Source organism: Tachypleus tridentatus, chromosome 2 (assembly GCF_004210375.1).
Source record: "Tachypleus tridentatus isolate NWPU-2018 chromosome 2, ASM421037v1, whole genome shotgun sequence".
Taxonomy (NCBI): Eukaryota; Metazoa; Arthropoda; class Merostomata; order Xiphosura; family Limulidae; genus Tachypleus; species Tachypleus tridentatus.
In genome coordinates, this window is record NC_134826.1 from 87,450,653 (window position 1) to 87,478,493 (window position 27,841).

Sequence of the window (27,841 nt, forward strand, 5' to 3'; positions counted from 1 at the left end):
ATTATGCCTAAGTTACTAACATTTGTTTGTTTGGTTTGAATTTCACACAAAGCTACACAAGGGCTATTTGCACTAGCCATCCCTAATTTTGCAGAGTAAGACTTGAGGGAAAGCAGCTAGACATCACCACCCACCGCCAATTCTTGGGCTACTCTTTTACTAATGAATAGTAGGATTGACCATCACTTTATAATGCTCCCACAGCTGAAAGGGTGAGCACGTTTGGTGTGATGGGGATTCCAACACGTGACTCTCAGATTATGTGTCGAGTGCCTTAACCACCTGGCCATACCGGGCCAGTGACATATGAATAAGTTTAGAAATTGGATGCATACAACATGCTTGTACCTAGAGAATTATGGTAAGCTTAAATATATATGTATATTTTAAAGCAATCATTCTAACACTCTCAATGGGACCACCCTTACATTGATTTTTAGGCAATACTTTGTTGATATTAATAAAAAATAAATTTTCTCAAGTCAGGCTCAATTGTATTTGGTCTTCATTTAAAAATTAAATATTGCACCAGTGAGACAGGTTTTTGGGTTTGGAAGAACAACATTAGTTTTGAAAACCCATTGCATGATGAACACTCTCACCATTGTGGCAACCAGCAGTGAAAATACATCTACTCATGGAAACAGCCAAATGGATGTGGTCTTGGTTCTAATGGACTTGTCTGTAGAGACTGACTTCCAAAACCATTAAAAGTCCTTATAAGTTAAACACTGTAATTATATAAAGAAATATTGAGCATCCAAACCTGATACCAACCTCATTAATAGTTACCACCTGAACTGAAATTATGCATGGTATACACAACCCTAAAACAGCATAATGTATTTATAAGCAAGATACATAGGTTTAACATGAACTGGATTTTAGAATAGTTAGAATAGTTACTGTACTTTAGAATATCTTTCTGTATGAGATCTCGTGTCTGCAAACAAGAAAATACCCATTCTAATAACTTCCTAGATTCCACCCGTCTTCTAAGCAAGAGAGTATCTATACTGATAACTTACACAGTGACCCATTTTCTGAGAAAGATGTCCATTTTGATAACTCAACTGAATCCACCTGTTTTCTGAGCAAGAGAGTATCTGAACTGTTTTTTACACAGTGACCCATCTTCCGAGAAAGATGGCCACACTGATAACTCACCCGAATCCACCCGTCTTCTGAGCAAGACAGTATCATTGTGTCATTTTTGAAAACCTTGCACATTAAAACTGGACCACTGTGACCAAAACAAGAAACATATGTTCCTCTCAACTGCCATACCTAAATTGAATATAGAATAATTGAAATTAGTAACCAACACTTACACATGCTTATTCATTCAACAACAAAATTCAGAAGTCTACACCTGTAGACAGACATGCACATTTCTGTCCACGTAGGTCGATTTTTAGCTTTAACTGAACAATTATGTTTTTTTAACATTGCTGAAAGAATTTTGACAACTGTTTCTTCTTCATTTCTTGGTGGCTGAACCCTGGTGTTCAAGAATAAAACAAATCACTACTGGAATGGAAAAGTACTGTTTCTTTTTATTCTCAGACATAAAATGGCAGCTTTAACATAGTTTTAAATTAACAAATTTTAAGAATTATCTCCAGTTTCTCTCACAGTTGATATCTCAATACAGTAGATATTCTATATTCTAAAACACAAAAATATAATTTATTAACTATGAACTCATCCGAAAGAAAAGAAAAAAAAACTTCCTTTGAAGGAATTACTTTTAATTTTTGAACTAAATAAATTGATAATATAGATATTAAAAACTCTAAATTGAAAAATAGACAGTTTGAGATTGGGTAAAGCACCAGGGCAATGACAGTACAGAATCCCACCTTCATAAAATATATATATATAATTTATGTACAAAAAATAAAATAAAAATGCACCCTCATGATTTGATGATTGCTGATCCACACACCTTTGAAATGTATTATATAAGCTAAGATAACCAAGTACAGTATTTCATGTAGTGTTCATAAATATTTTGTAAGTTTTGCTCATTTACATACACATAGTGTAAAAAGGTACTTAACAAGGCTTGTTCCCGATTCTCACACCATTTCTCTGCACCCACAATTTAATAGCATCATACCCATTGAAGAGAGTGTTTCATAACACTTCTGTTATTTAAAACGTTTTACCTCACATATTGTTGCAGGAAACATCTTGAAACTATCAATCAAAATCTGCACAAGCAGCAGCAATACAGAATCAACACATCCAAAGGATATAATGCATGCCTTCTTTAAGAGATATAACACTGGATTACTGTCATTCTCTAACATTATAGCTTCTTCAGTAGTTCAAATACAAAACCAGACAACTACATCTTGTTTTAATACAACATGCTATATAATGTTTCTTGTTCTCTATATAATAAACAATGTTAACTCACCCTAAGTGTACAATCTTCTGAGCAAGTAATGAAGTGATTTCCCTTTTCAGTAAAGATGCAATGTTTTACAGCTCTTCTATGGCGATGAAAGTTTTTTATACCTTTTGTTGGACGACACAAGACCTGCAAATATAAAATATAAAGTAATGGAGATCTGAAGGGTTCTTCCACATTGACATTACTGTTTTAAACTTTTCAAAAAATAAAATATTAAGTAATGGAGATCTGATGGGTTCTTCAACATTCATGTTAGTTATAAACTTTACAAATATAAGATATTAAGCAATGGAAATGTGATGGGCATTTTATGATTGACAGATGACCATTAGAAGCTCTTAGGAAGTTTTCCAGACTTTAAAAAATACCATTTAATTCTTTCATTACAGGTTGAGTGAAATCCACCCTATTCAAAAACACAAAGGTATGCATGAGAGTAATTATGTCATGAATTTTGATAATGTATGCACATGCTAATAAAACTTAAGGTTATTGGTAAACATTACAAAGCTTTTAAACACAAATATCAGGTTTTTGTATTAAGTATTAAGATTTTTTAATTAAAGATTTTTCTTTCCCAATGTTGACTTATCCTACATGCTGAGTAATTTTCAACTTAAGACTGAAAATATTTTTATGCATAAGAAAACCTTCATATTTCACAAGGGAAACCTTTATAACCTTCATATAATTATCACATTTTTAAAAGAAAATCTTTATATTTTATCTGTTATTTTCACCATAGAATTTCTGCACATGTTCAGTAGATTTGACCAATCTCATCACCATAAAAAAATTAGGAAATAAATATAAATTATGCTTTTTCCTTTCTAAAACACTACACATTATAACTTGTGTATGCAAATGTTTAGTCTAAATAGCTTAAATGTCATAACATTATACATTTATAGATTTTTTTTTTTTATTACATTGAACTTTCAGTCATTGTTGGCTAATAATGACTAACAACAGCAACAATGCAATGTATATATATTTATGTTATCATATCCCAGAATATAAAACTGACCCTTACAAACTGACTTGTACTGACTGTTTTAGTGGACAAGTACTTTGTAAAATAGTCACATTTCAGTTATTATACATTTAGCAGGTGGAGAATGTGAAACAAAATATTTTTTTCAGATTTTATCTATACATTTGAATAACCAAAAAAATCATAAATTCCTATATCAATACTACAGGATTAATTTATACTTTATCAAACTTGGTTAATAAACCATATTTGGGTCCAAAAAATATGAAATTTTAAACAGGCTAAAGTCACAACTTACCAGCACGAATGTTTGTCTCGAAAGAAAGAGAGCACACCAATATATTTGAAAATGGCTGAGAATACCACTTTGGGGACATTCTGAGGTGTTAATTGATTATTCACATGTTATGTATAGAATTAAGCATATATTAAGGACCATTTTCAAAAATGTAAAGAGGTGAGTGGGGAAACTGATTCAGTATGTGGGCAACATCTCAGCAAACAGAAAAGACAGGAGCTTCTTATTTTATTATAAATATCAATAATTTGAGTTCCTAATTCATACAAATATATAGGCTTTGTATTTTGATATATAAAAACATCTAACTTGAACCAATGCTGCATTCAACATACCACATGACACACAAATATCAATGTTTTGGTGCTTTTTTTTATTATTATTATTATTATTTACTTTTAATTACATAACTATGTAATATGAACATTTGAATTATAATCTACAGGTTAATACCAGACTTAATGGCAAGAAATCATAAAATAGTAACTTTTTAGAATGGACAGCAACTGCCTGTTGTGAAGACAAGTGTAGAGGATGACATTTTGAAAGTATTTCATCTTTCATTTCCTCGGAAGACTTTCAAAACATCATTCTATACACTTGTGTCTTCACAACAGGCAGTTGCCATCTATTCTAAAAAAGTTTCATCATGAATACTCTGCTTAAACAATCTATCAAAGAATACATAAAATAGAAGTTCAACAAAATTTTGAATGCGAGTCAATAAACACAATGACATGGCTTTTGACCCATGACCTGTATATGAAAAGGATTAATGGAATTCTTGCTGAACTCTGTTCAGGATTAACAGATGATTATTAAAGATTTAAAAAAATATATAATAAAGTAATAAGGTTTCTCCAAGACTCTTCAGAAGTAACTGATAGAGACTATAAAAAATGAAATGTGGTGATTTATTAGAAATGACAACTCATATAATGTATAGTTGCAAAGCCACAACTAGCTTCAATACACTTGTGGACTAAAGATCAATATTCTTTTATATTTCACAGACACTTAATGGCCATCATCTGAAACTAAGACTAAAGTATTTTGTTGTTTTGAGAATTTACAATGTGTGCCAGATAGATTTGGACCTTTTGACAATAAAGTTACAAAAGGGAACTACCTCTTCTCTCTCAGTTAAGGTAACAATAAAAGAACTCGTCATCAAGAAAAGAACCTTTCATTTTAGCTAATGTTCTTGCCATTGTAGTTTCATCTTTGCTTAGTATTACAATTGTCTTAAGTGAACTAATGACCTTGGTTTTGTGTTAAGTCATCGGGATAGAATATGACTGATGATTTTATACATCTATCTGGTCATCCTGAAGTTCAGTAAGTCATGTTCTGACATGATAAATTGGGACAGACCATATAAATCGATCAATAAATGCATCGTTTTGCTATATTTTTAAGTTAATTTTCATGTCTGATGTTGCGAGTTTTTCATGATTACTAGAAGGCAATATGGATAGAACAAACAAAGCAATTTGGGTTGATTGGTATTTTGTGACAATAAAATTTATTTTTGTCCCTTGTATAGCTAACTATATTTGTCTGTGTATAAACATGCATTTTGTAAATGATGACATGATTTGTGGACCAGATGAATGGTTATATCACAAATATGCAATTTCTGTTTATTCTTTTCTATAATTACTTTCATTTACATTGACCGTTTGTTACAACATATCTTTGTGAGCAATCCTTTTCGAGAATTGTAGACATAAAAACGAAGAAAAGGAACAGACGTTGTTGAGAAAATGACATGAAAGTGGCACTTGCCAAGGTGAAGCCACGCATTTCTGAACTTGTTTCTGAAAGGCAACAGCAAAAGTCACATTGATTTGCAGTAAATATTCATTGAGTTATGTGTTTGTTTTTTTGTGAAATTCATGTTTTCTTGGTTTTGTTCTTTGAACACAGTGATATTGTGTGCAACTGATGCATGGTTCATTTTGTGCACTAATAAAATATCTACTTATGTTTTGAATTTGAAAAAATCATATTTTATTTTTCCAATTACGAAGGGTTCAGTGAATGCAAGTACGAAACTTACAAAGTTTAGTACCTCCAACAAGGTTAAAAACCACTGGTTTATACTAATTATGTATGTACTACAAACAATATTACAATGTTTTTAGCAAATAAAGAATCTGCCCTTAAATACCAAGATGCAGTATTAAATAAACAAGACAGTGGATAACTGTATATCACAGTGAAAGACAAACATGACATATTCCAGGTCTCTTTAGAGTAGATAAAATATGTATGCAGTCAGGTTTCAAACTGGAACATTTGCAAAGGTGTTGTTCCTCACAAAACACTAAGTGAAAAGTATGATGGACCAATTGTTTTCACCACTGTTGATGAAGGAATATCTTACAGTTGAGACAACTAAAATATTTGTAAATTTCATTACAGGTTCATTAAGAATGAAACAAAAGTTATGGTACCTAACACCTTTTAAGTAGTTTTAGTTTCGAATATGTTTGATTTGTGCAGATGAACCTCTTGTGACCTTCACAGATATTACTAAAGGCTTATCTTCATGTTATTCCTGCACAAGGTAGCCATTAGACACAATATGTATTAAGTAGATTCTGTTTGTGCTGACTACAAAAATATGACTATGGATGTGCTGTAAAATCAGGCATTATTTTACTTATTTATTTATTTGCTTTGGGTCAGAAGACAAGAAGAACAGACAATTAATACAATCTTCAAGGGTTAAAAGACTTAGTCAGTGCTCATAAAGCAGTCACACCTTAACTTCATTTATCACAGCAAGATATATGCTTGTAACTCGCTCATTTCCCATATGGCAACTGTTTCTTTGACAACCAAACAATTGTACAAGAATCGACATATGTGAGACAGAGTGGCCAGAGGTTTGTTCAGACAGATGGTAGCTACAATTGGTGTATGTTCATTGTTACCAGAAGTTATATGAACTACTTATTTAAAACACATGGAACAAATGTGTTCTTACAGTACAAGATCAAGTATATTTACCATGATAGCTATAAGATGTAACACTGGTTTTGATTTTTTTTTTAATTTTCTTTGATTTACTTTTAAATTATAACCTTGTTCTTCTCTTATATTACATAGGTTAATTACAAATCCTTTCCAAAAGCAATCAGTATATTCAATCATATAGATACTTACTTTCACTGATCCCTTCTTTGTACCATAAACTACATATTTACAGTCTAAGGAAATACTACAACAGCTGATGTCTTCTTCTTCAGAGGCAGTCTTGTATTCCATCACTCCTTCTCGACCTTTTATAACCTAAGTTTTGATTTCAAACTGTCATGTTTAATGCTCAGTCTCTTAAATATATAAACCATTAAAGATCTTTAATTCAACATGTAGTTTTAGTCTTTTCACCATGTATTAGGGCAGAAGAAATTTAAACAATGAAATAAAAAGTTTTAAAAAGATTTATTATTTTAAAATAAGCAAGGCTTCTTTACTTATAGTAATAAAATTTCTTAAAAAGTGTCAATTTATAGCCCTTTATTTACCTTTAGAGGGTTTTAATAAGCTTTCAACCTAGTTAATACAGCATGGATTAAGCTAATTTTTTAGAAACAATGTCTTAGTGCCTCTTTAATGAATTATACAAGCTTTCTCTAGACTTATCCAGCTACAGAACAAGAAATTTCAATTAAAAATAATCTCAAAAAAGAGAAAATAGTGCAACAGTAATAGACAACATAGAGACTTGACAATAGCATGCAATAAATTAGATAGATTAGACAGATCAAAGAGGAACCGTTCAGATGGAATTTTGAAGTTATCAAGTTAGTTCAATAATGATAACAAAACAAACTAAATGCAAAGAATTTAAAATACACTGAACAGTTACACATGGTTTACTTAGCATAAAATATCGAACTTGTAATCAGCTTAGGCTAAATACTGATAAACGTTATTAATTAGATATGAAAGAAATAGAACAAGTTAACTTTTCTTTAACTCTGTCAACCTTGATAAACTTATAAAAAATGTAACCATAGCAACATTGTTTTCTACACTTTGAATATTAAACGTGAGAAAATACTTGAAATATACATTTCATAACAATTCGACTAATTAATAATTGTTAAATAATGCAATTAATTTGCATTTAATATAAGAAAAGAAAATTCATTTTTACAATAGTTTAAGTAACAATACACTTCAACTTTACTAGAAAGGTTTTCTTTTCTGTTAGAATATTCTGTTAAACTTCTGCTAAGCAGAACTCTTATGACAAAATTTCTTACTTGTATACTGTTGCTTTCGTCTGGAACTGCTATGACAGGTTGGGTGTCCTGAAATTGAACCGATAATTCCATTGACAGACTAATCATGGAAGTATCAAATTTTTGGGATGTGTCCCAAACCATAACTGTCCCATCTTCAGATCCAGACAACAGCAAAGATCCATCATAGGAATAATCCACTGTTTGCACCGGTTCATCGTGTCCTTTGAACGATGCAGTTACCTGGTCTGAGCTTGCAGACCAAATGACCACAGCACAATCAGATGTCCCAGCAGCAAGATACTGTTCATCTGGAGAAGACACACAACATGTGACATAGTAGGAAGTTCTGAGGTTGTTGTACTGACACTTCAACTTTTGACTGATGAGATCCCATTTCCAAATAAATGGGCCTGCAGCTGAGATAAGATGCTTTCCATCATTACTGAACCTACATGATAATACTGAATGATCCATGTGAGGAAATGATAATAACTGTGTCCCAGATGAAATGTTCCATAGAACAACAAGGTCACTAGATGCAGTGGTTACATGTTTTTCATCAGGAGAAAAACAACAACAATTGATGGGAAAAATATGGCCAGTTAGTGACGAGAAAACTTTTCCGTTGATGGCTGACCAAACCTGAAAAACGTATATTACAGAAAAATATGTTTTGTTACACTAAACTTATTGAATTATGTTACTGTTGATTAAAATAACATTAAAAAAATTCTACCAAATGGCAAAAAAATTATGATAAGACAAGATTATAAAACAAGGTTTACAATATATAGTAATGGTTGTCTAAGCCTCATAGCTTCTTCTTCCAGGGTCAAATGATTGGTATACTGTCTGAGGTTCATATATATCACTTCTTCAGAAAACAAAAAGGGTTCTGGGTCATTCCATGTCAAATCAACCAGATTTTGGAAAATTTTTCAGGTGACCCCTTCAGAATGCCTTGAAAAAATTTATGTGCTCATCTACTCATACAATAAAAAACTGTCAAATATTAGATCAATATCTCCAATAGTTTCTGATTTACAGCACTGTAAAATTCAATTTATTTTAATTTTTTTTTATTTTTAGCGAATTCATTTTTGGGCAACTTTGGTTGCTTAAAGCTGCAAGAGTAATGGTGGCAGAAGGCTGAAATTTACTACACTGACTGAATTCATCTCACAGACTTCAAAAACAGTCTCAAACCAAGTTTATCTCTCTTATGATTTGCACAGTGAGGCTGTAAAATCACCTGAAAACCCAAAATTGTAAAAAAACATTGGTTTATGTAATAAACCATAGCTCTAAGACTTAATATGATACAAAGCTGAATTTTTTTTCAACTTTCCTATATCAGTTAATAAATCAGCAATTGTTGTAATGAAAAGTCTATTAGATCTGTAAAAAAGTTTAGTTGCATGCAACTTTTTATGATTTAGCTAAACATAGCCCTACTTCAGGCCACATTTTGACCATGTCACCAGTTATTCAGCCTTTTCAGATTTTTACCATATATTCTTACATCTCTGAATATGATCTAAAAAACAAATCGAGGTTGTGAAAGATAATAAATTAACAGGCAGCTTAAATAAAATAATTGACTTATATGAATTACATATTTGTAAAAAAAAGTTGTTGTTTGGGAATATTGAGATCTTATTTCTGCAGTCAATGTTGGAAACCATGGTCCTATTGACTGTTTCAGTATTACTCAATTAATGTTTTACACAAAAATTCACTTCTGGTAAAAACTGGTGAAAAGGCTGAATAACTGGTGACATGGTCAAACTTTAGCCCAAAGTAGGACTATTTTTAGCTACATCATAAAAAGTTGCATGCAACCACATTTTTTTACAGGAGAACTAATAGACTTTTAATTACAACAATTGCTGATTTATCAACTGATATGTTATAGGAAATTTGAAAACAAAATTCAGCTTTGTATCATATTAAATCTTAGAGCTATGGCTTATTAAATAAACCAATGTGTTTTACAATTTTGGGTTTTCATGTGATTTTACAGCCTCACTATGAAAATCCTAAGAGAGATAAACTTGGTTTGAGACCATTTTTGAATTCTGTGAGATTAATTCAGTCAGTTTAACAAATTTCAGCCTTCTACCACAATTACTCTTGCAGCTTTAAGCAGCCAACTGCCCAAAATAAAAAAAAAATCAATTGAATTTTACATGGCTGAACATCAGAAACTATTAGAGATATTGATCTAATATTTGGCAGTTTTTCATTGTATGGGTAGATGAGCACATGCGAATTTTTTCAAGGCATTCTTTGGGGGTCACCTGCAGTTCCCTGGATGATTTGACATGGAATGACCCCTCTGCATTTTAGGGACATACGTGTGTTATAAGAACGACACTGAAAACTCATCGTTAATTAAGTAAGAGTATATATCCCAACAATTAGTAGTGGGTAGTGTTGATTAGCTTGCCCTCTTCAAAATTAGACATAGCCATTACAGTTTTCCCTCATACAACTTTGCACAAAATTTAAAAACAAACAAATCTTTCTTCCATCACATTACTGATGATAGTCTTGGTGTGAACTATTTCTCTTTAGAGCAATACAGTAAGGTGATGTTGTTTTTAGTTCACTATAGTTTGAAATAAAGAGATTTAAACATTGACAGAAATGCAAAATATACAGTTAGGTAAAAGATGGATTTAATTGTACAATATGTGAATCATGCTTAACAGAAAAACAAAATACAGGCAACCAACAAATTCCCAAGTTTCAGATTATTTGAAAATATTAAGATAATAAGCATGTCCATATGAATTGACTGAACATAATGTACTTATCACATAAACTGGAAGAGTCTTGAAGAAATAGCTTTGATGAAAAAATGAGCTAATGCAGAAAAATGTTATAGAGAAGAAAAACCATAAGTTTAAGTGATGTTGGTGAAAACATTATTTTTTCTTGAAAGTAAATGATATTTTCTTAAGATCAGCAATAAAAATAATTTACAACCCAGTCAAAACCAAATGAATGAACTACAGTTGAATAAAAATCTGAGAACTCTGATAAAAATGGATATTAAAACCTGAAGCTTTTATAAGTAAGCCAGAAAAGCCTAAAGAATAAAAATTTGTAGAACCTTCTTTATTTATCAAACTTAAAACCATGAAGTACTAACCATGGCAATGCCATCAACTCCACCAGACACAACAAGTTCATCACTTGGAGAAAACGAACACCATCTAACTTCTCCATCATGTTCCCTGAAGACCAAAAAACTGTCATCTTCTTCAAAGACGTTCTTTCTACTTGATGATCGTTTGTGTAATGGTTCTTTCTCTCCTTTTTCTTTAACATAAAAATGAAACACATTTACAGAAAATAAAACCAAACACATCAGTATCAGTAATATATATATATATATATATATATATGGGTTGCTAACATTTGTACATAAATCAAACTAAACACATTCAACCTCAGTAATATATTTATTTATACTGTGTTGTTAACATCTGTACATGAGTCAAAATCAAACATATTCATGTTCAAACTCTATATTAATAATACAATTTTACGATATTGGAAAAAAAGCCATTTTTGTATGCAATTTCATCAATGATCTACTACATGTACATAAATAGGTAACGTAATCTACCAAAATGTGTATGCAATTCATAATGCAAATATTAGAAATAATGCAGAGTTTTAGAAATAAAAAAATGTTAGTTTTATTATCAAATATTTACAAATTAAAATTAGGGTACAATGAGAGAAACAAAATTCGATTTGTTTATTAAGTACTTCACATATTCTGTATATTCATTTGAGCCAAGTTCTTTTATCTATCAAGAATGAACAAAAAGTGAAAGCATAATTAAAATCAATAATGGTGCTGTGTTTGTCATACACATTTCTACGACTTCCAAAAATGACTGTAATTAAACTTGAATACTTGAACATGCTCCAGAAATGTTTAAAAATAAACAGTACTTTTAATGGTTTTTTTAACATCTTTTTGTTTCAACAGTAATTGTTGAAAAAATTGCCACAAATAAATTACTGCTTGACTTATCATTCATGAAAGTGCTTAAATTTTTTGATGCCACTGAAAAGCCTGATTAGCCAACTATATATAATGTAAGTATTAACAATCTGATTAGCCAACTGTATATAATGTATTAACAACCTAAAATAATGAGTATCTTCTGTAAGCTTCTACAAAAAAAATAACAACAATACATAACAGTGAAAGATACATTGTAATGGAAAACATATTAATGGAAATAGTACTGCTACCATCAGTTCTCAACATGCTTGAGTTTAACCTGAAAAGTCGGACAGTACTATCTTCAGAAGCAGTTGCAATTTTAAAACCTGTGGTTGAGATGGAGCAGCATTTTATGGACCCTTCATGACCTTGGAACCAATGAAGTTGTAATCCCAGCCGGATGTCCCACACCTGAGATAAAAAAGCTTTAAATTGCAGTTTTATTCAGAACTGAATTACAATCTTTAACCATAGTTAAAGTTCATAATAATAATGTCTAGATATTTGTGTAAATACGTACACAGAGGTTATGTTTCTTGCCATTTTATAGAAAACTTTAAATCCAAATCAAGAATGGTCAAACTGTCCTGTCGTGACAGTTATAAAAACATAAGTAACGAACAAATATCACCAACAAGTTATGAAAGATATAAATGTTAAAACTGTCTTAAAATATGCAAACTGCTTTGCATGTCCCCTGACATTACTGTTAACCTGTGTAAATTTCAAATTTTAAAAGCCTCATTAAAACAATTTGCACAAGTTTGTGAAAAGTACTGTTCATATGAGGCATTATGAGATATGTTTCGAGATATATACAATTCTTGTTGGAAACTGAAGTTTACATAGTTGAGCACCAGGTTCTGTTGCAGGGTAGAACTGTAAAAACTAAACTGTTCAGTCACTTTAGGTAGTTTGTAGAATGGTTTTAATTTATTCCTTCGGTTCACAAATCCTAAGAATAATAAAACTGTGTACAAATATGTATTATGAATATATTCATGACAGACCACTAACTGAAGTTCAATTTTCCACAAGCTGTAGTCAGTTTGTAAACAAACTGTTCTTTCTAAATCCTTTAAAATCTAATATAAACCTAATAGCATAATTAAATCAAATACAATCTATTTGAAGACTTAAAGATATTATACTTCTTTCAACTTTAATTATTATAAAAAAACATTCTCAATCAAACTCAAAGAAACTTTTTATTATTAAATTATTCAAATAACACGTTCCATATCAGACGATAAGCTTTAATTACACTGTGCAACACAAATTTTGTTCCTAGATAGTATGCGTTATTTCGTAATTGGTTATGTTGTAAGAGTACAGAAAATGCCCATTATTCCTTTCAAACTTTACTACGTGACCTGGATAATGAAATTTAGAAATCAACCTATTTTCTATGTAAAAATGGACAATTTTGCACATTTTCATTTACATAAGGTCTGAATAAAACAACTCGAATCAAGATTTACATGTATTTATACCATAGTTGTACAAAAATGAACACAAATGTTTAGAAGTGAGTAGTTTTTTGAGATTTGTGACTGTAATGTAAATCATTTTCATGTTTCAGCTCCTAAATATAGTTTCCCAACATGTTTTTACTATACACAACTTGGTAGCAGCATTTAAAGTCCAGTATATCTTGATCTTGGTGGAAGCATTACCTTGATCCTCTGAGTTTGCTCCCATGTTCTCCTTCAATTTATCAAGATGAGTATCAAGGACATGGACTTTCAGGGACATCCTGCAGCCCATTTTGCCATAGTTCTTCACCAGAGCCTTAACCAGTTCCACATAATTTTCGGCCTTGTGATTACCCAAAAAGCCCCAAACCACTGCAACAAAAGTGCCCCTAGCTTCTTGGGGAATTCTGTGTACTCCAGGATCTTCTTTATTTGTGGTCCAACGAAGACACCAGCTTTGACCTTTGCCTCAGACAGCTTAGAGAAGAAGACTTGAAGGCTGCAGACTCCTTATCAAGAGCTGTGATAAATTGTTTCATAAGACCCAATTTTATGTACAATGGTGGGAACAACACCTTCTGGAGGTCCACCAGTGGCTCACACTTGATATTGTACCTCTCCACAGAGAACTCGGTCCATTGTAGCCAGAGCTTCCTGTTGTAGTGTGCTGCGATGTCCCTGCTGTCCCAAAGGCAAAGATAACAGGGAAACTTGGTAAAGTCTCCTTGGAGACCCAGGGTTTGTCTTGATCCCTGACAGACATGCCGAAATATCTCTTGTAGGCTTCACACATTTTAGCAGATGCTATCAGAGTACTTTTTCACTCTTGTCTTGATAAATTGGCCACATACATGGCAGAATGCTTCTGGAGAATGCTTGCAGCTTCTTGATGCCATCTCTGATAAAATCAAATAGGTCTGTGTGTTTACTTAGGCAGCTAGAACTAAACTGACCTCGTGAGTCATGAGCCCCTGTACACATTACTATGGAAAGTTCTAGAAAATTCTGAAAGATTCTTGAAAATTCTTATAAGTTCTACAACATTTTAGAAAGTTCTTGTAAGTTCAAGAAAATTTTCTATCAGCTACTCAACACTGAATCTACCTGGAATGTTCTGGAAAATGGGTGAAGTTAAAAATTTCATTACCCAGGTCAGAAAGCAAAGTTTGAAGAGAAAAATAGATCTTTTCCATTTACTTTAGGCATAAGCAATTGGAAAATAACACTTTCTACTCGGGAACAAGAAAAAGTAAAAATTTTGTTGCATAGTGTTATTATATTCATTCTTCTTAAACCTTAGGTATGGAATATATTTGTTAGGTATCTCTGAGTATTTTTACTTACCCGAACTATCTTGTCTTCACCAACAGAAACCACAAATGTACCATCAGGACTGAACCTAGCACAATGGACTGCACCAAGATGTAATTTTGTACAGAGCTTGGCAGAATTGCGGATGCTTGAGACATTACTGAAAGATGATGATGGTTAAAAAATAAAATAAAATCATAAATAAGAAAAAATACACAAATGTAAAGCAAGACATACAGAAGCAGTACAGACCAACTACAAATGAAGCTTGTAAGATGTCAGCTTAAACATAGCTCTTAGGACAAATACTAAACGTTGGCAAAGACTGTAAAAACTGTTTAACAGCTCCTTTGAAAAAAGTTATCTCTGGCAGGTCACAAATTTCAATTTTCAAATTCTAAATTCAACCCTTATGTCATTTAACATTTTTACAATGTTTAACACCACAACCAACAAAGCATAATTCCATTAAAAAAGAAGGTTTTAAAGCTTTCTGGCAATAATCTAAGATTTCATCGTACTTGTTAATTTAAAATGGATTATTTGTCAGTTTTGTTTTTAAAAATTATTCAGTATGGTGTGTCATTTATAACAAAAATTATTACTAAATCAGTAAAAACCGTGAGTGTTACAGATTGGTAATACTGGGAAATCCAATAAAACTACTCAATATATGGCTTCTGAATCATCGTTCTATCTTAAAAGAATTGTTCCATTACAAACAATTAAGGTATCCCCTGTGTTCCCTTAGATTACTGTTCGCATCTGTGAATGTATATTTTCTTTTAAATTGTTTAAAATATTACAAAAAACCTTTAAATTTGAAGATTGCAGTAATATATGTTTCAATTTAAGATGTTCCTACCTGCTGGTATTACCCATTACCTTATCTAACTTTGTGTATTTCCATAGACTCAGATGGAATTGTTTACCTTTCATAAGTTTCTTTATCATTATACTTGTCTGTTACCACGTATAAATTTTATGAATGAATATTTTATGACATAACCAAATGAACTATACACTACTAGTATTTGTTTATGAAAAGTTAATAATTTTATTAGCCTGTATATTTTTAATAACATAACTTTTATTGAAGTAGAAAAGGGTCCAAGATTGAGTTTTTCTATTTCTTTTAAAAGATAAAAGTGTTGGATACTTATTGTCATAATCAGTTCTATGTCTGTCTGAAGTTATATCAAATGATCTATGAAATCTTAGGTTTTATAAAATCCTACAGTAAAGCAGAACCATATTTAATTGTTGGCACCATGTTAACACTTCCTCAGGATATAGCCTCTGTTAGAAACTTACTTTCTAAGTGGTAACAAAAATACATATATTTATTTGGACATATTGTTACTGGTCTAAGGATTCTTCCACTGTAGGTGTCTGTGACTTAATGGCAGTAAGTTCAAGAAAAACAAATGAAGAGCACCCACTTCATTTCTTTGAAAATATATACAGTACTGTACAAAAGTGTTAGGATAAGAGAATATTTTGTCAGTCTTTCTATTTTATGGAGTTAATTCTTCCATGTCATTACAGAATGTTAACTACAACACTATGATAATACTTCGTTGATCCCTGTTGACAGTTGAATGAACCAGGGTAAGAATACTTATCCTTTATAATTCCAATATGTGGCACTAGTTGGACTTTTTGAGAATTTACTGCAGACTTGAAACACTGTCAAGTACACCCTAGATTGTGAGACCAAGACAAGTAAATTTTAAAATATGAAAGAAAAAGGCAGAACACCTATACTCATTGATACTGATGTTAAGTATCTTTGTTTATGAAGCCTTTGATACAGAAGGAAGACTGGTACTGATGTCAAACATGAGATAAACAACCATGTACCAAATGACAGAAAAGTGTCCAGATCTACAGTATCTAGAAGACTTAACAAGAATAGAATATTTGGTTGTGTAGCAGTTAAAAAAAAACCTTTACTATGATCTCCAAATATTGTAAAGAGACTGAAATCTGCTAAAAAGTACAAAAACTGGACTGCTACTGATTTGAAAAGGGTATTACGGACATATGAGTCCAAGTTTGAAATATTTGGTTCAAAGTGTAGGTTGTACGTCCGGGCAGAAAAAAATGTGAAAGATAGTTACCTTAATGTATTAGTACCTACCATGAAGCATGGGGGAGGCAATGTGAAGGTTTGGGGGTGTTTTTCTGCTGAGACAATAGGGTATATTTGAAAAATAGATGAAATAATGGACCAGTGTAAGTACTATTAGGTAATGATCAGACATGGTATACCAAGCGGTTTGTGTATTATTGATAAAGGATTCTACTAACAAAATAATAACCTCAACCACTCATCCAACCTATAGAGAAATTACTTAGCCAAGAAAGAAGCTGCTGGAGTCATTCAAATGATGCAATGGATCCCAAGAACCTCAATCTTAATCCAAATGAACAGATCTGGGATTTTATATATCAAAATCTTCACAAATCAAAAGTTACTCCCAAAAAAACTTAATGGGAGTGTATTAGAGACATTTGGAGTAAAATCCCAAAAGATTCTTTGATTAAATACGTTACAGCAATGTCTGAAAGACTGCCTGTAGTTCAATTATTTTAGAACCCTCTTTGATGAAAAATAAACAATTCTTATCTCTTTTAACACTGTTAGCCTCACTCTAATATATATCAACTGTTAGGCCTTCCTTCTCTGTCCGAATATCTGTTTTAACCGACTTTACTTTGTTTCTCATCGACTCTTTGTCTGCTGTTTCCTGCTTATCTCATACTATTTATATGTTTATTATTAAATCATCTGCTTGATATATATCCTCAACATCAATAAATGTCATGCAACATTCTATAATCTCAACACCAATGAGTTATAAACACAATGTAAGAGACTCTTACTGAGTAACATAATTAAACTTGTCATAACATTTACTTTAAAATATTTGCTTTTCTCTTGTTAGGAACAAAACTAAACAAACAAAATATTCAGTCACAAAATACAGAAATTGATAATATCTAAACTAAATAATATTTCGTATATCATGACAACTTCACGGATCCTTCAATAATTTAACCTAGTTTTGTATATTAATCACTGCAGAGTGTACTTGAAGACCCATCTGGCTTTTTATCATTGGAAACCTACATCTGGCAAGTCAAATAGAAACAGTTGCAATCATAATAGTCTAACCATAATGTTTTATCACACCTACTGATATATAAATGAGAACTTTGATTTGGCTCCCCTGATCTATATACATATCAGTTGCTGGTGTCATTGATGTTATGATAAATTACAAACTGGCCAAATAAGTTTAAACAAAAGCTGATAAAGGAACTCAAGTAGACCAACCAGAGATCAATTTAAACAAATACTCAATCACATGAACAGATCAAGTCTGGCAACCATTTAACTTTCAGTCCCTTTTCGCCACAAATGGAGGCTCAACTGAGCACGGGTATTGGTAATTTAATACATGAAGCTGACATCTAAACAAACAGGTATTTAATGTAGCACAGTGTTTAGAAAACTCTTGCATTTTAATTACAATTTTATACAAATCTACATGAGAAAAACAACAGTGTAAATTCTCAACATATTTACCACCAGGTGAAGTATATATTTTTCCCACTTTTCTCAGCAAATATTCTAGCTTTTTTATAAACAGTTGATTCTTCAGGTTGACACAGAGCTAACTGAATAAAGTCTTTAGTACTATCACAGAGATGGTGTGCGTTACACCGGATGAACTTTTCTATGTCTTGTTTTTCTGTCAGGGTCTGAAAAAGAAAAAAAGCATCATCAGAATACTTCAGTATTGGACAACAATTTTAAATCACTAAATTCTAGCTCATCTGGTACACTGTATTTCATGGTTGTTAGTTTCCTGAGACCTCATTTAAAAATCCAATAATAGATGCAGAATTCATTATTTTGTAGCTATTTACAGAAATTCAGTTCTACTAGGGACTTTAAGGACTGTTGAAATGATATAAAAAATTGTCTTAAGTATCAAAATCAATTACTAGAAATTTATACAAATCTTTAAATTTCACATACACACATACAATTAATCATGTACAGGTTATTGGAAAAACATTTTCAAAAATTTAAAGCTTCTCTATATGTACTATATAAGCTGACTTTTTTTCTATTAATGCCAACATTTAGAGCAGTTGAAAGCCTCATCACAAAAATATTGCTCTTTCAACAAGTTCTTTATTTTCAAAATTGTACTTTACATTTCTAACTATTCTTTGAATTCAATTCATGAATACAGGATTTAGTTTAATGAGAACACAGCCTAAACTTTCTTGAATAACATGGGTAACAGTGAAAGACAAGCCACTCAATACCTACATTAATTCATTAACTCAGTAACACCAATGATGGTCACCCATCAACACCCATTTTCATGAATGTTATGATTCAACAGTTCTCCTATTTAGAAACAAGGATGAAATGCTATGCCTAATAATAATAAATGCATTGAGTTAACAAATTGTGGAATGTGTCAAACATAAGGATAACATTCAATGTCTATTTGAATAAGAGTTTTGGTTCAACAACTTTCCTTCAAAATATCTGCACTTCATAATATTACCTAAAACATTCAAGACAAATGCAGTTTATTAAATACGTTTCAAGCAAATTCTCTAAAAATAACAAACAGATTTGTCAAATACAAAGATGCCATTCAACTACCATATTGATGGTACTCCTCTGATAGTTATCTATTTCAATGGCTAGTTAATCTATGTCAAAAGAATTTTCCTTGATCTAATGCAGTACTGTTATTATACTTCATATTTACCTTAATGATTTTATCATTAATTTCCCAATTTATAAATGAATTTAAGAAAAATGATGCTAAATAAATGTTCTAGTGTAGGTGTGCATGTTTTAATCATGACTAGATTCAGGTTTTTCTAGAGAGAAACACTCACCTCTGGAGTATTAAAATGAATTCCATATATAACATAATCATTTAACAAGACACTAGGCCCACAGATTTGTAGTTTTTTCTGAATAAATTGCAGATTCAATAATATCTCAGGAAAGAGGTGAAACATCTGAGCTTTGTAGATGTGATAACCAATATACTGATGAATGTACCCATCCACAGGAAGCAAGCCATAGTTGCGAATATTCATGCCATTTTCTTCACACTTCTTTAGATACTTGTTAATCAGTTTAGTATGCAATGCCTTAAAAGAAAGATATTTTAAAAGTTTTGTTATTAAATATAATATAGACAACAACAAAAGATTTTGAAGAATGAGATGGCGTAAATAAAATTGAAATTCCAGCCTTATTTATCTAAATGTTTATTTAATTTTCTTTTTAACCCAAAGTTATACAAGGTGCACATAACCCTCATGTAGCTTTACGAGAACAACAACAACAACAGCAGCTATACAAGGGCTGTTTGCACTCTGTCCATTGCAGGGACTAGAATCCCAGGTTTTAGCACCAAGCTTGTAGACTTACCACTGGTCTACTAGGGGACTTATTATTCAAACATGTTAATTAATTATGGAGTTTCTTACCATTTACAAGTTACCTGTTTGTGTTGTGCTTTGAACTTTATCAATATGCACTAAGATATACAAGATAATTAAATATCAGTATTGATGTGCAGTTAATATATCTATAGACGTAATTTCAGTTTACAGAAACAGCAAATGGTGACAGAGTGCAAGCTTTCGACATTAGCTACAACACCTAGAACATTACAGATACTGTTAAACATCTCACACTCAAGTTTTAGTGAGCATATATTAACACAAGTATATTGCTATGATGTTAATGACTATTTGATGCTTTTAACAAAAATGATAACTAGATATAGTTGAATTTAGCTCAGTTGAGGTCATGTGATAAACTACTCATAGGGGAATAACCAATTAACATGTTTGAGTCATTCTTTGAACATACAGTTTTGGTATATAAGTGTGTAAAGCCTAATACAGTAATATCTAGTAACCTCATTATTTGTAAAGTTGACATATTTTTGTTAATAAATTCCAGCTTGAATCAAGCATATTCCTAAAATTTTCTGCTACACCTAAACTTTCATATTTTTGTTCATAAGCCTGATATCTGGCTTATTACAATGATTTTTAGGCCTAATATCTGTTTTAGTTCAATGACTCTCAGGCCTAATATCTAGCTTACTATGACTCAGGCTAAATAACATAACACATAAACTGCTTTAAACATACTTTCAAGTCTTTACAAACATTCTTGAGATAGTCAAGGTGAAGGTCATGTACACTGTACACATAACTATCACCCTCTTTATCTTCATCCATTCGAGCTAGGGACTTATTGCAGATTTTATACATAATGTCTTCCACTTCAAACTCATCCTTGTCCCAAAGTATTTCAAAAACCTAAAAATTTCAAGAAAAAAAAAGCATGGGGAACAACAATCTTTATCTAGTTTCATGTGAATAGATTTTAAGATTAAAAAAAATAATACAAAATACACTCCAAACTATCCAGGAAAGGTAATTAAAAGATGTAACCTTACCTTATTGGGGATCATTACATCATCAATGAACAAAGCAAAATCATTGTAGTGGTTACGCTCCTCTGGAGACATCGTGTTAGACAGACACAGTTCAATGATATCAAACAAAGTTTCCTTTAACTCTCCCGAGTTATCCTGGATACGATCAAAGTTTCTGGCTTCCAAACACTGACGATAATACTCCCACCTTCTTTCCTTGTTTCCGTATTTAGCCATCATACTGCCAACCATCACTAATACTAAAGGACAACCTAAGATAATAAATTTGAAGGTAAAACTTACAAAAACAATAAATCAAAACTAAATTAAGAGAAAAAAATCCTGAAATTTTCAAGAAGCTGTAGTTTGCAGTACTAGTACTTTAACTCATGCAAATATTGGCTTTGAACTATCATATCTTGTAACTATATATAAGCTTGAGCTGGTACTTCTAATCCATTTAATGCAAATAAAGACAGATATTCTTTGACAGATTCCTTAGACAGAGTATTTATTATAAAATTTAGTTAAATGGATGGCAAACACCTGTTGTAGAAAATTAGGAAAATGTTTTGAAAATCTTCCTGAAGATGAAAGATTAAATACTTTTGAAACATTATCCTCTGCATGTTTCTACAACAGGCAGTTGACTTCCATTCAACTAAATTTCATAAACACAAATTTCACAGAATTTATTCAACAAAAGCATATTATTAATAGTTACAGCTGACTTATAATTGATCGATAAACAACAAGACAATATCCATGAAAAAAGATGGTAAAATAACAACACATTAACATAACAAATCCGTGAAAACACATATAAGTATGGCATATCCATAATGACATACACTATTACTAACAATTTTCTAAATCTTATACTTTTTATATAAACGTTAACTTATGTTGGAAACAAAAATATTTATTCTTTACCTTTGCATTTTTCACAGATTCTGTCCACAGAAGATGGCAAACTGTTTACATCAGCATTAACCCACATGGCCAACAAGCTTTTGCTTTCATCAACAGAGAGGCCTTCGTCAACCTCAATAAAAATCTTCCTTCCCGAATTAATTGATAACAGAATATTATTATTTCTAGTTGTAACCAACACTGGACATCCCACATCAAATGCTTTTAAAACACTGGAATTCCATACATCATCCAGAACAAACAGGGTTCTTTTGTAGCAAGATTTCAGAAGAAGGTTTTTCAACTTATTTGTCACCTTTTCTATACTCTCAGGTACGGGATGATTCTCTTCATCTAGGTTTTCACAGAGTGTTTGCATTTTAACAAGAAGCCCTGCTGAGTCTATATTACCTACAGGGATCCACCAAACCCCATTAGAAAAATACTTTAAAAGAAGTATCTCATTCCGTAAGGCCTCTGCAGCAAGGACGGATTTTCCCGCCCCCATCATGCCATGAATCACTACCCATCCCCTTTTCTCTTCAGACACCAATTGAAGTGCTTGTCGTATTTCTTCTTCCATGGATTTTCTTGGTAGGAGGTGATTGATTTGAAATGGTACACCCCCCTTCCGTAATACATCACACAGACTTTGGTCAAATTCCTTTGATACTTTATCACTGTCAACTGAAGCAAGGAGTTTTTTAGCAAGCCAAGGATAAGCTCCATCATCTTCCAAAGCTTTAATAAAACTACTGAAAGCTTTTTTTCCCTTCTTTGAGAGAAGTGACAGAAGTTTAGCTGTTTGTGTTTCACGTTTCACCTAAACATTTGTAAAAATAAAATAAAAATATATGAGCTATTTTTACAGGCAGTTTTTTTTAGCCATCCAAGTCTAATATTAGACAAAGAATGTTAGTATTTATTATAAATTTAAACAAAGGAAGAAACGTAAGATAAATGAATAATTTACTTAGTTTTTTACTAACTGAAACAAACAAATTGACTACGTTTTATTGAAAGGTTTAGCTTGTATTAGCAAAAACAAATTTTCTTCCAGCAGTGTTTTGAGATAATTCATCAAATAAAGTTTAGTAATAAAAGGAATACACACAGAGTCATTTATGTAAAAGCTGTATAAATAAAACAACAACTAAGTACAGACAGCAGAAATGGTTGATTTAACTGAGTGAACAGTAGTTCCTCAAAGTCACATAAATTAATTGATTAAATCACAATTACATAGAAATCAACTAACTGGAATTAATATTTCTAATTGTTACCCTTTCTGATACTGAAGAAATACACCCTCAATCACTTTAATCAACATTATGAGTAAATTGACTGTCACAAAAAATAATTAATTAATTCAGATAAGACTTTGGTTAATACTGTTTGAAATTATTACAACCAACCAATTGATCAAAACTTGCTATTATATTCACTGTTAAGCACAAAAAATTACACAGTGGACCATTTATGATCTCTTTAATTTTAGCCTTATAAGTTGTTTATTTTACTTCAAGTTTGTTCGATCTGATAATTTGGGGTGAAGGGTAGCTCAAAATGTGAGGATCTGAGGCTCAATCCCCACTGCCTCCAAACTTGCTGTTACTCACTGTTTTCAGGAAGACTTGTGGGTGGCAGCTCTTGCCATCAATGTTTTTTTTTCCTTGCATGTACCATGGCTTGAAGAACATGACTAACTAATTAATGGGGAAATCAGTTGATTAAATTGCAAATACCTAATATTCTAACTCTGATGGAAAGTATACATTTTGTACTTTTTACTCTTGTACCTAACTTGGTAATTATCATTGTTTAAGTACCATGTCATATTTTTCACATGGTTTGAAGACACGTTATCCACATGAATGTTTGCTCATTTTAACAATTCCGACGCTAAAATATTTAAATAATTCATTTTTCTTCATAAAACATTAATGATAACTGTGTAATCATGTATGTCAATGCATACGTTATGCTAAACTCAGCTGTGCCCAAAAAACCTAATCCTTCTACAATATTTTTCACTTGACCAACATTAAACGTATCAGAGTCACTTAGACAACATGCCTAATTTTTAACAAAATACTTCTAACTTTTTTACCCATGAAACAGCAACTCATAGGATGGCTCTGAGTTTTTGTAGTACAAACTTTTAACTCAAAAGCCCATCATCTCAACTGACTTCAGATCTAATTAGTTTTGGACTCAGATCAACCCCTTTCTACTGATGTAATTGACCAAGCCCAGGGTCTGATAGACTAATTTATTCCAATCCTGCCCAAAATAATTTCCATTTGAGGATAAGCTGGAAGAGATCCTGATAAGTAACAAAATTAGACCAGGTGTACACACACCCAATGCTTGGTATTGCCGGTATACAAAAATACCAGTTAATTAAAAAAGGTTCATAGATTATTTTAATCCTACCTAAACAAATTTCAAGTGCTGCAGCTATTGAGGATTCCCTCTTGTTCATTAAAAAGTTGAACACTAGAGAGTGAACATATCAAATCACAATAAATGTAACAAATAAATTAAAAACAAATTTATATAGAATTATGCAAAACAGCTGTAGAAAATTGATTTAAATTTCATGTTACGAACAGTATGAACCTTACAAAGTGGAATATCTTATAACTCCTTTGTTCTATTACTTGAAAGATTTGTCTAACTGAGAATAATTGAAATGCCTCATTACAGAATGCACTGAACCTTCTTCAATAATGAAGTGACCTGTGTACCTACAGGCAACACAAAATTAGTCTAAAATTAGCCTAATAATTATTAATATGTTTTTGCATTAAATAAATTTCTAGCATTAATCCTAAACACGAAGTCTGTTGTGCAACAATTCACATGTACAAAAAATAAATCACTTTATATTGTCTATGAATTTAGTAAGTTCCCAAAATATTTTATTCCTGTTGCTTGTTTACTTTCCCTGATTTTTTAAGGGTTCACATTCAAATCATGCAAATTGGCTGTTTTCTTTAATTAAGGCTTCATTTATTCTAATTTAAAATTGTCATGGAAAATTTATTAAAGTATAAAACTTTTAAAAATAAAAATTGTTGTTCTGCTTATATCTGTAACTTCAAGGGAAAGTTACTTGTAATGCTTATTTCTGTATCACTTCAAGGGAAAGTTACTAAAAATAGTACAAAAACCTAGATGATTCCTGAAATCTGCAGCTGACTGCCTGAACACATAAAACTGTTTGTGTGTGGAACGACTGTTCAACCACATGCAGAATTCAACCTATAGACTTATGGGATAATATTTCTTGCTACAGTCACAAGAAATTTCTTAAGACAACCCAATCTATCCCACTAATTTGTAAGTTTGAAAATTACCTATACTAGAGAAAACTTCCATATTTTACTTGCTTTATATTTTTTAACTGAAATAAAATTTTCCTTAAGGTTTAATCAACATGTCTAACAACAATAAGACCTGTAATCATAATGAAAGTAGAAATATGAATGGCTTTATAGTTTCTTTCATGTGAAACTTTGATAGCTACTGACATATCATCATTACCTCATCTAAAATAACATTTCTTTCATCTTCAGAGAATATTCCATCAGCAACAAGACTGGGTAAAATGTATTTTGGACTCAGATCCTCAGATATGGTCTCTCTTTCCTTCCATAAAGCATGCTTTTCTTGTGAATCCATCACCACAAGATACATTTCAAATTGTAACATTCAAGTCCACATGAAAACAGCATTATAGCTAGGCCAAAAATAATAAAAACAAAAGCTGTAACATTACATCATTCATGTGATACGTATGTATATATTTATGATTTAAGCCCAAAAGTGATTAAATTTGATATGTTACGATGGAAGAAAATTGTTAATTTAAAAGGTTTAGCACTGGCTTACCAATATAACAAGCCTAGTTCAATCCCAGCCTCACACAAGTGCATAAAAATAAAACATGTTTTACTTCAATTACGGAACTCAGTCAAATCTTTGTCACTTTTATGCAAATTAATCACATAAAGACCAAAAATATTTGGTCTGTTTTTATCTCATCCTTAAGTACATGTTTTAAGACTTAGTTTCTTTAAATTATCTTGTAGAGTAAACTGATTGTTGTGGCTGTCCTAGTCACTGAACTAAACTAAAAAAATCTAAAGGCCTTCTTTCAAACTCTTGTTAAATTTATTACATACACTACATAAAAAATAAATTCTGAAAGAGGTACTACAAAGGTCAAACTCTTCCCCTTGCCAATAATGTCCTTAGAACAGATATTACTAATACTAGAAAACAAATTTGTCTGGTGTTTATTAGTATTGAATGAACTAAATAATTAATATGAGAATAAAATACAGTTATAATTCACTTTAATATTAAATTGAGAAGTTATCCCACCTCAAAGGTATTATAAAATGCATTTAACATAATTATTAAAATATTTTCTTGAATGGATAAATAAATGCCAATTAATATTAGTTTAGTTGGATTAAGAGCTCTGGAATGAACTAGGATATGTTAGTAATTCTCAGTTATTGGCCCATGAAATGGTGGTCCACAATATTTTGTGATTTGGACTAGCTGGTCCTCAGTTTAAAAAAAAAAAAAAAGCAAGGTCTGAGAACTATTGGGTTACTACTAAATTTCATTATACTAAATGTCTAAACAATGCTATATATTACTTGATATCATTAGAACAGAAGATATATGCACCTAGCGTTAAATATATTTTTGCTAAGTTATTCATTTTTATTACGCCAAAACTTTTAACATATGTGACCTAGTAGCTATGATTTACAAAGTTGCGACTTACAACACAATTTATTTGGCTAGTGGCTACTAATACTAATAATAGTAATACTATAATAACTGTTATAAACGTCAATATGAAATGACTGTCAAGCAAAATTACCATATACATCGTGCAAATATACGTTATAATACATACTGCAACTTACACTGTTACAGGAACTTTCAGTTTTAAAGTTCGACAGTCCAACGTAATCTGAAAATAATCTTGTAGTTGTATGCGAGTAACGAAAACTACAATTTATTTTTTTCTAACTCGAAACCCGAAACAAATGTTATATATCTATAAGTTGTATCACATACGTAACTGATAATACGGTCGTTCAGACAATGAATTCATCATTCACGTTGATACAATAACGTTTTAACCATGTTCTGATAAATTATGAGTCACAAATACTTGTTGTCAAGAGTAGCGTCATCTGTTTATATTTTAATATTGTTTTACACTGAAAATTAGTTACGTTATTGCCAAGTCACAGAAATGTTAATAACTTAGGAAATAAAAAGCACAAAATAAAGATTTATGTATTATATAGTGTAAAAATATAGGTTATGCGTGTTTCGAAATCTCTTTTACACAAATTATAATGCTAGATTTACGTAGAAACTTCAATATGTTGAATTTATGATAATAAGTTATTCTTGTGAGCTCTTTGGCACGAAAAACTTTAAAAATATTAAGACATAACTGTGAAAGCCAATATATTATTCGAGTTACCATTTCTCACTGAATTATGATGGTTTCAAACAATTATACAACACCTGTCATTATTAAAGTCAAAGTGTAAGCAATATTTTCTTATAGATGTTTTGTAGGTGTTTCTT

General features: G+C 31.3%; 1 protein-coding gene across 10 annotated transcripts in view; it reads right to left on the reverse strand.

Moving 5' to 3' along the window:
- Window positions 1-27,423, reverse strand: part of LOC143244429 (apoptotic protease-activating factor 1-like) — a 39,276-nt gene extending 11,853 nt beyond the window's left edge. For 2 of the 10 annotated variants that reach the window (XM_076489064.1, XM_076489065.1), the window contains exons 1-14: window positions 27,163-27,422; window positions 25,760-25,955; window positions 22,232-23,033; window positions 21,320-21,570; window positions 21,009-21,179; window positions 19,731-19,991; window positions 18,388-18,563; window positions 14,826-14,952; window positions 12,252-12,417; window positions 11,134-11,303; window positions 7,995-8,618; window positions 6,889-7,014; window positions 2,426-2,548; window positions 1,168-1,287 (exon numbers count right to left, since the gene is read on the reverse strand). In XM_076489064.1, coding sequence (XP_076345179.1) covers window positions 1,168-1,287; window positions 2,426-2,548; window positions 6,889-7,014; window positions 7,995-8,618; window positions 11,134-11,303; window positions 12,252-12,417; window positions 14,826-14,952; window positions 18,388-18,563; window positions 19,731-19,991; window positions 21,009-21,179; window positions 21,320-21,570; window positions 22,232-23,033; window positions 25,760-25,927 — 3,285 coding nt within the window. In that variant the 5' untranslated portion in view covers window positions 25,928-25,955; window positions 27,163-27,422. Of the gene's footprint in view, window positions 1-1,028; window positions 1,288-2,425; window positions 2,549-6,888; window positions 7,015-7,994; window positions 8,619-11,133; window positions 11,304-12,251; window positions 12,418-14,825; window positions 14,953-18,387; window positions 18,564-19,730; window positions 19,992-21,008; window positions 21,180-21,319; window positions 21,571-22,231; window positions 23,034-25,759; window positions 25,956-27,152 lie in introns of all 10 variants that reach the window. The other 8 variants (XM_076489062.1, XM_076489066.1, XM_076489061.1 and 5 more) reach the window with 7 other exon arrangements.
- Between the last annotated feature and the right edge of the window lie 418 nt (window positions 27,424-27,841).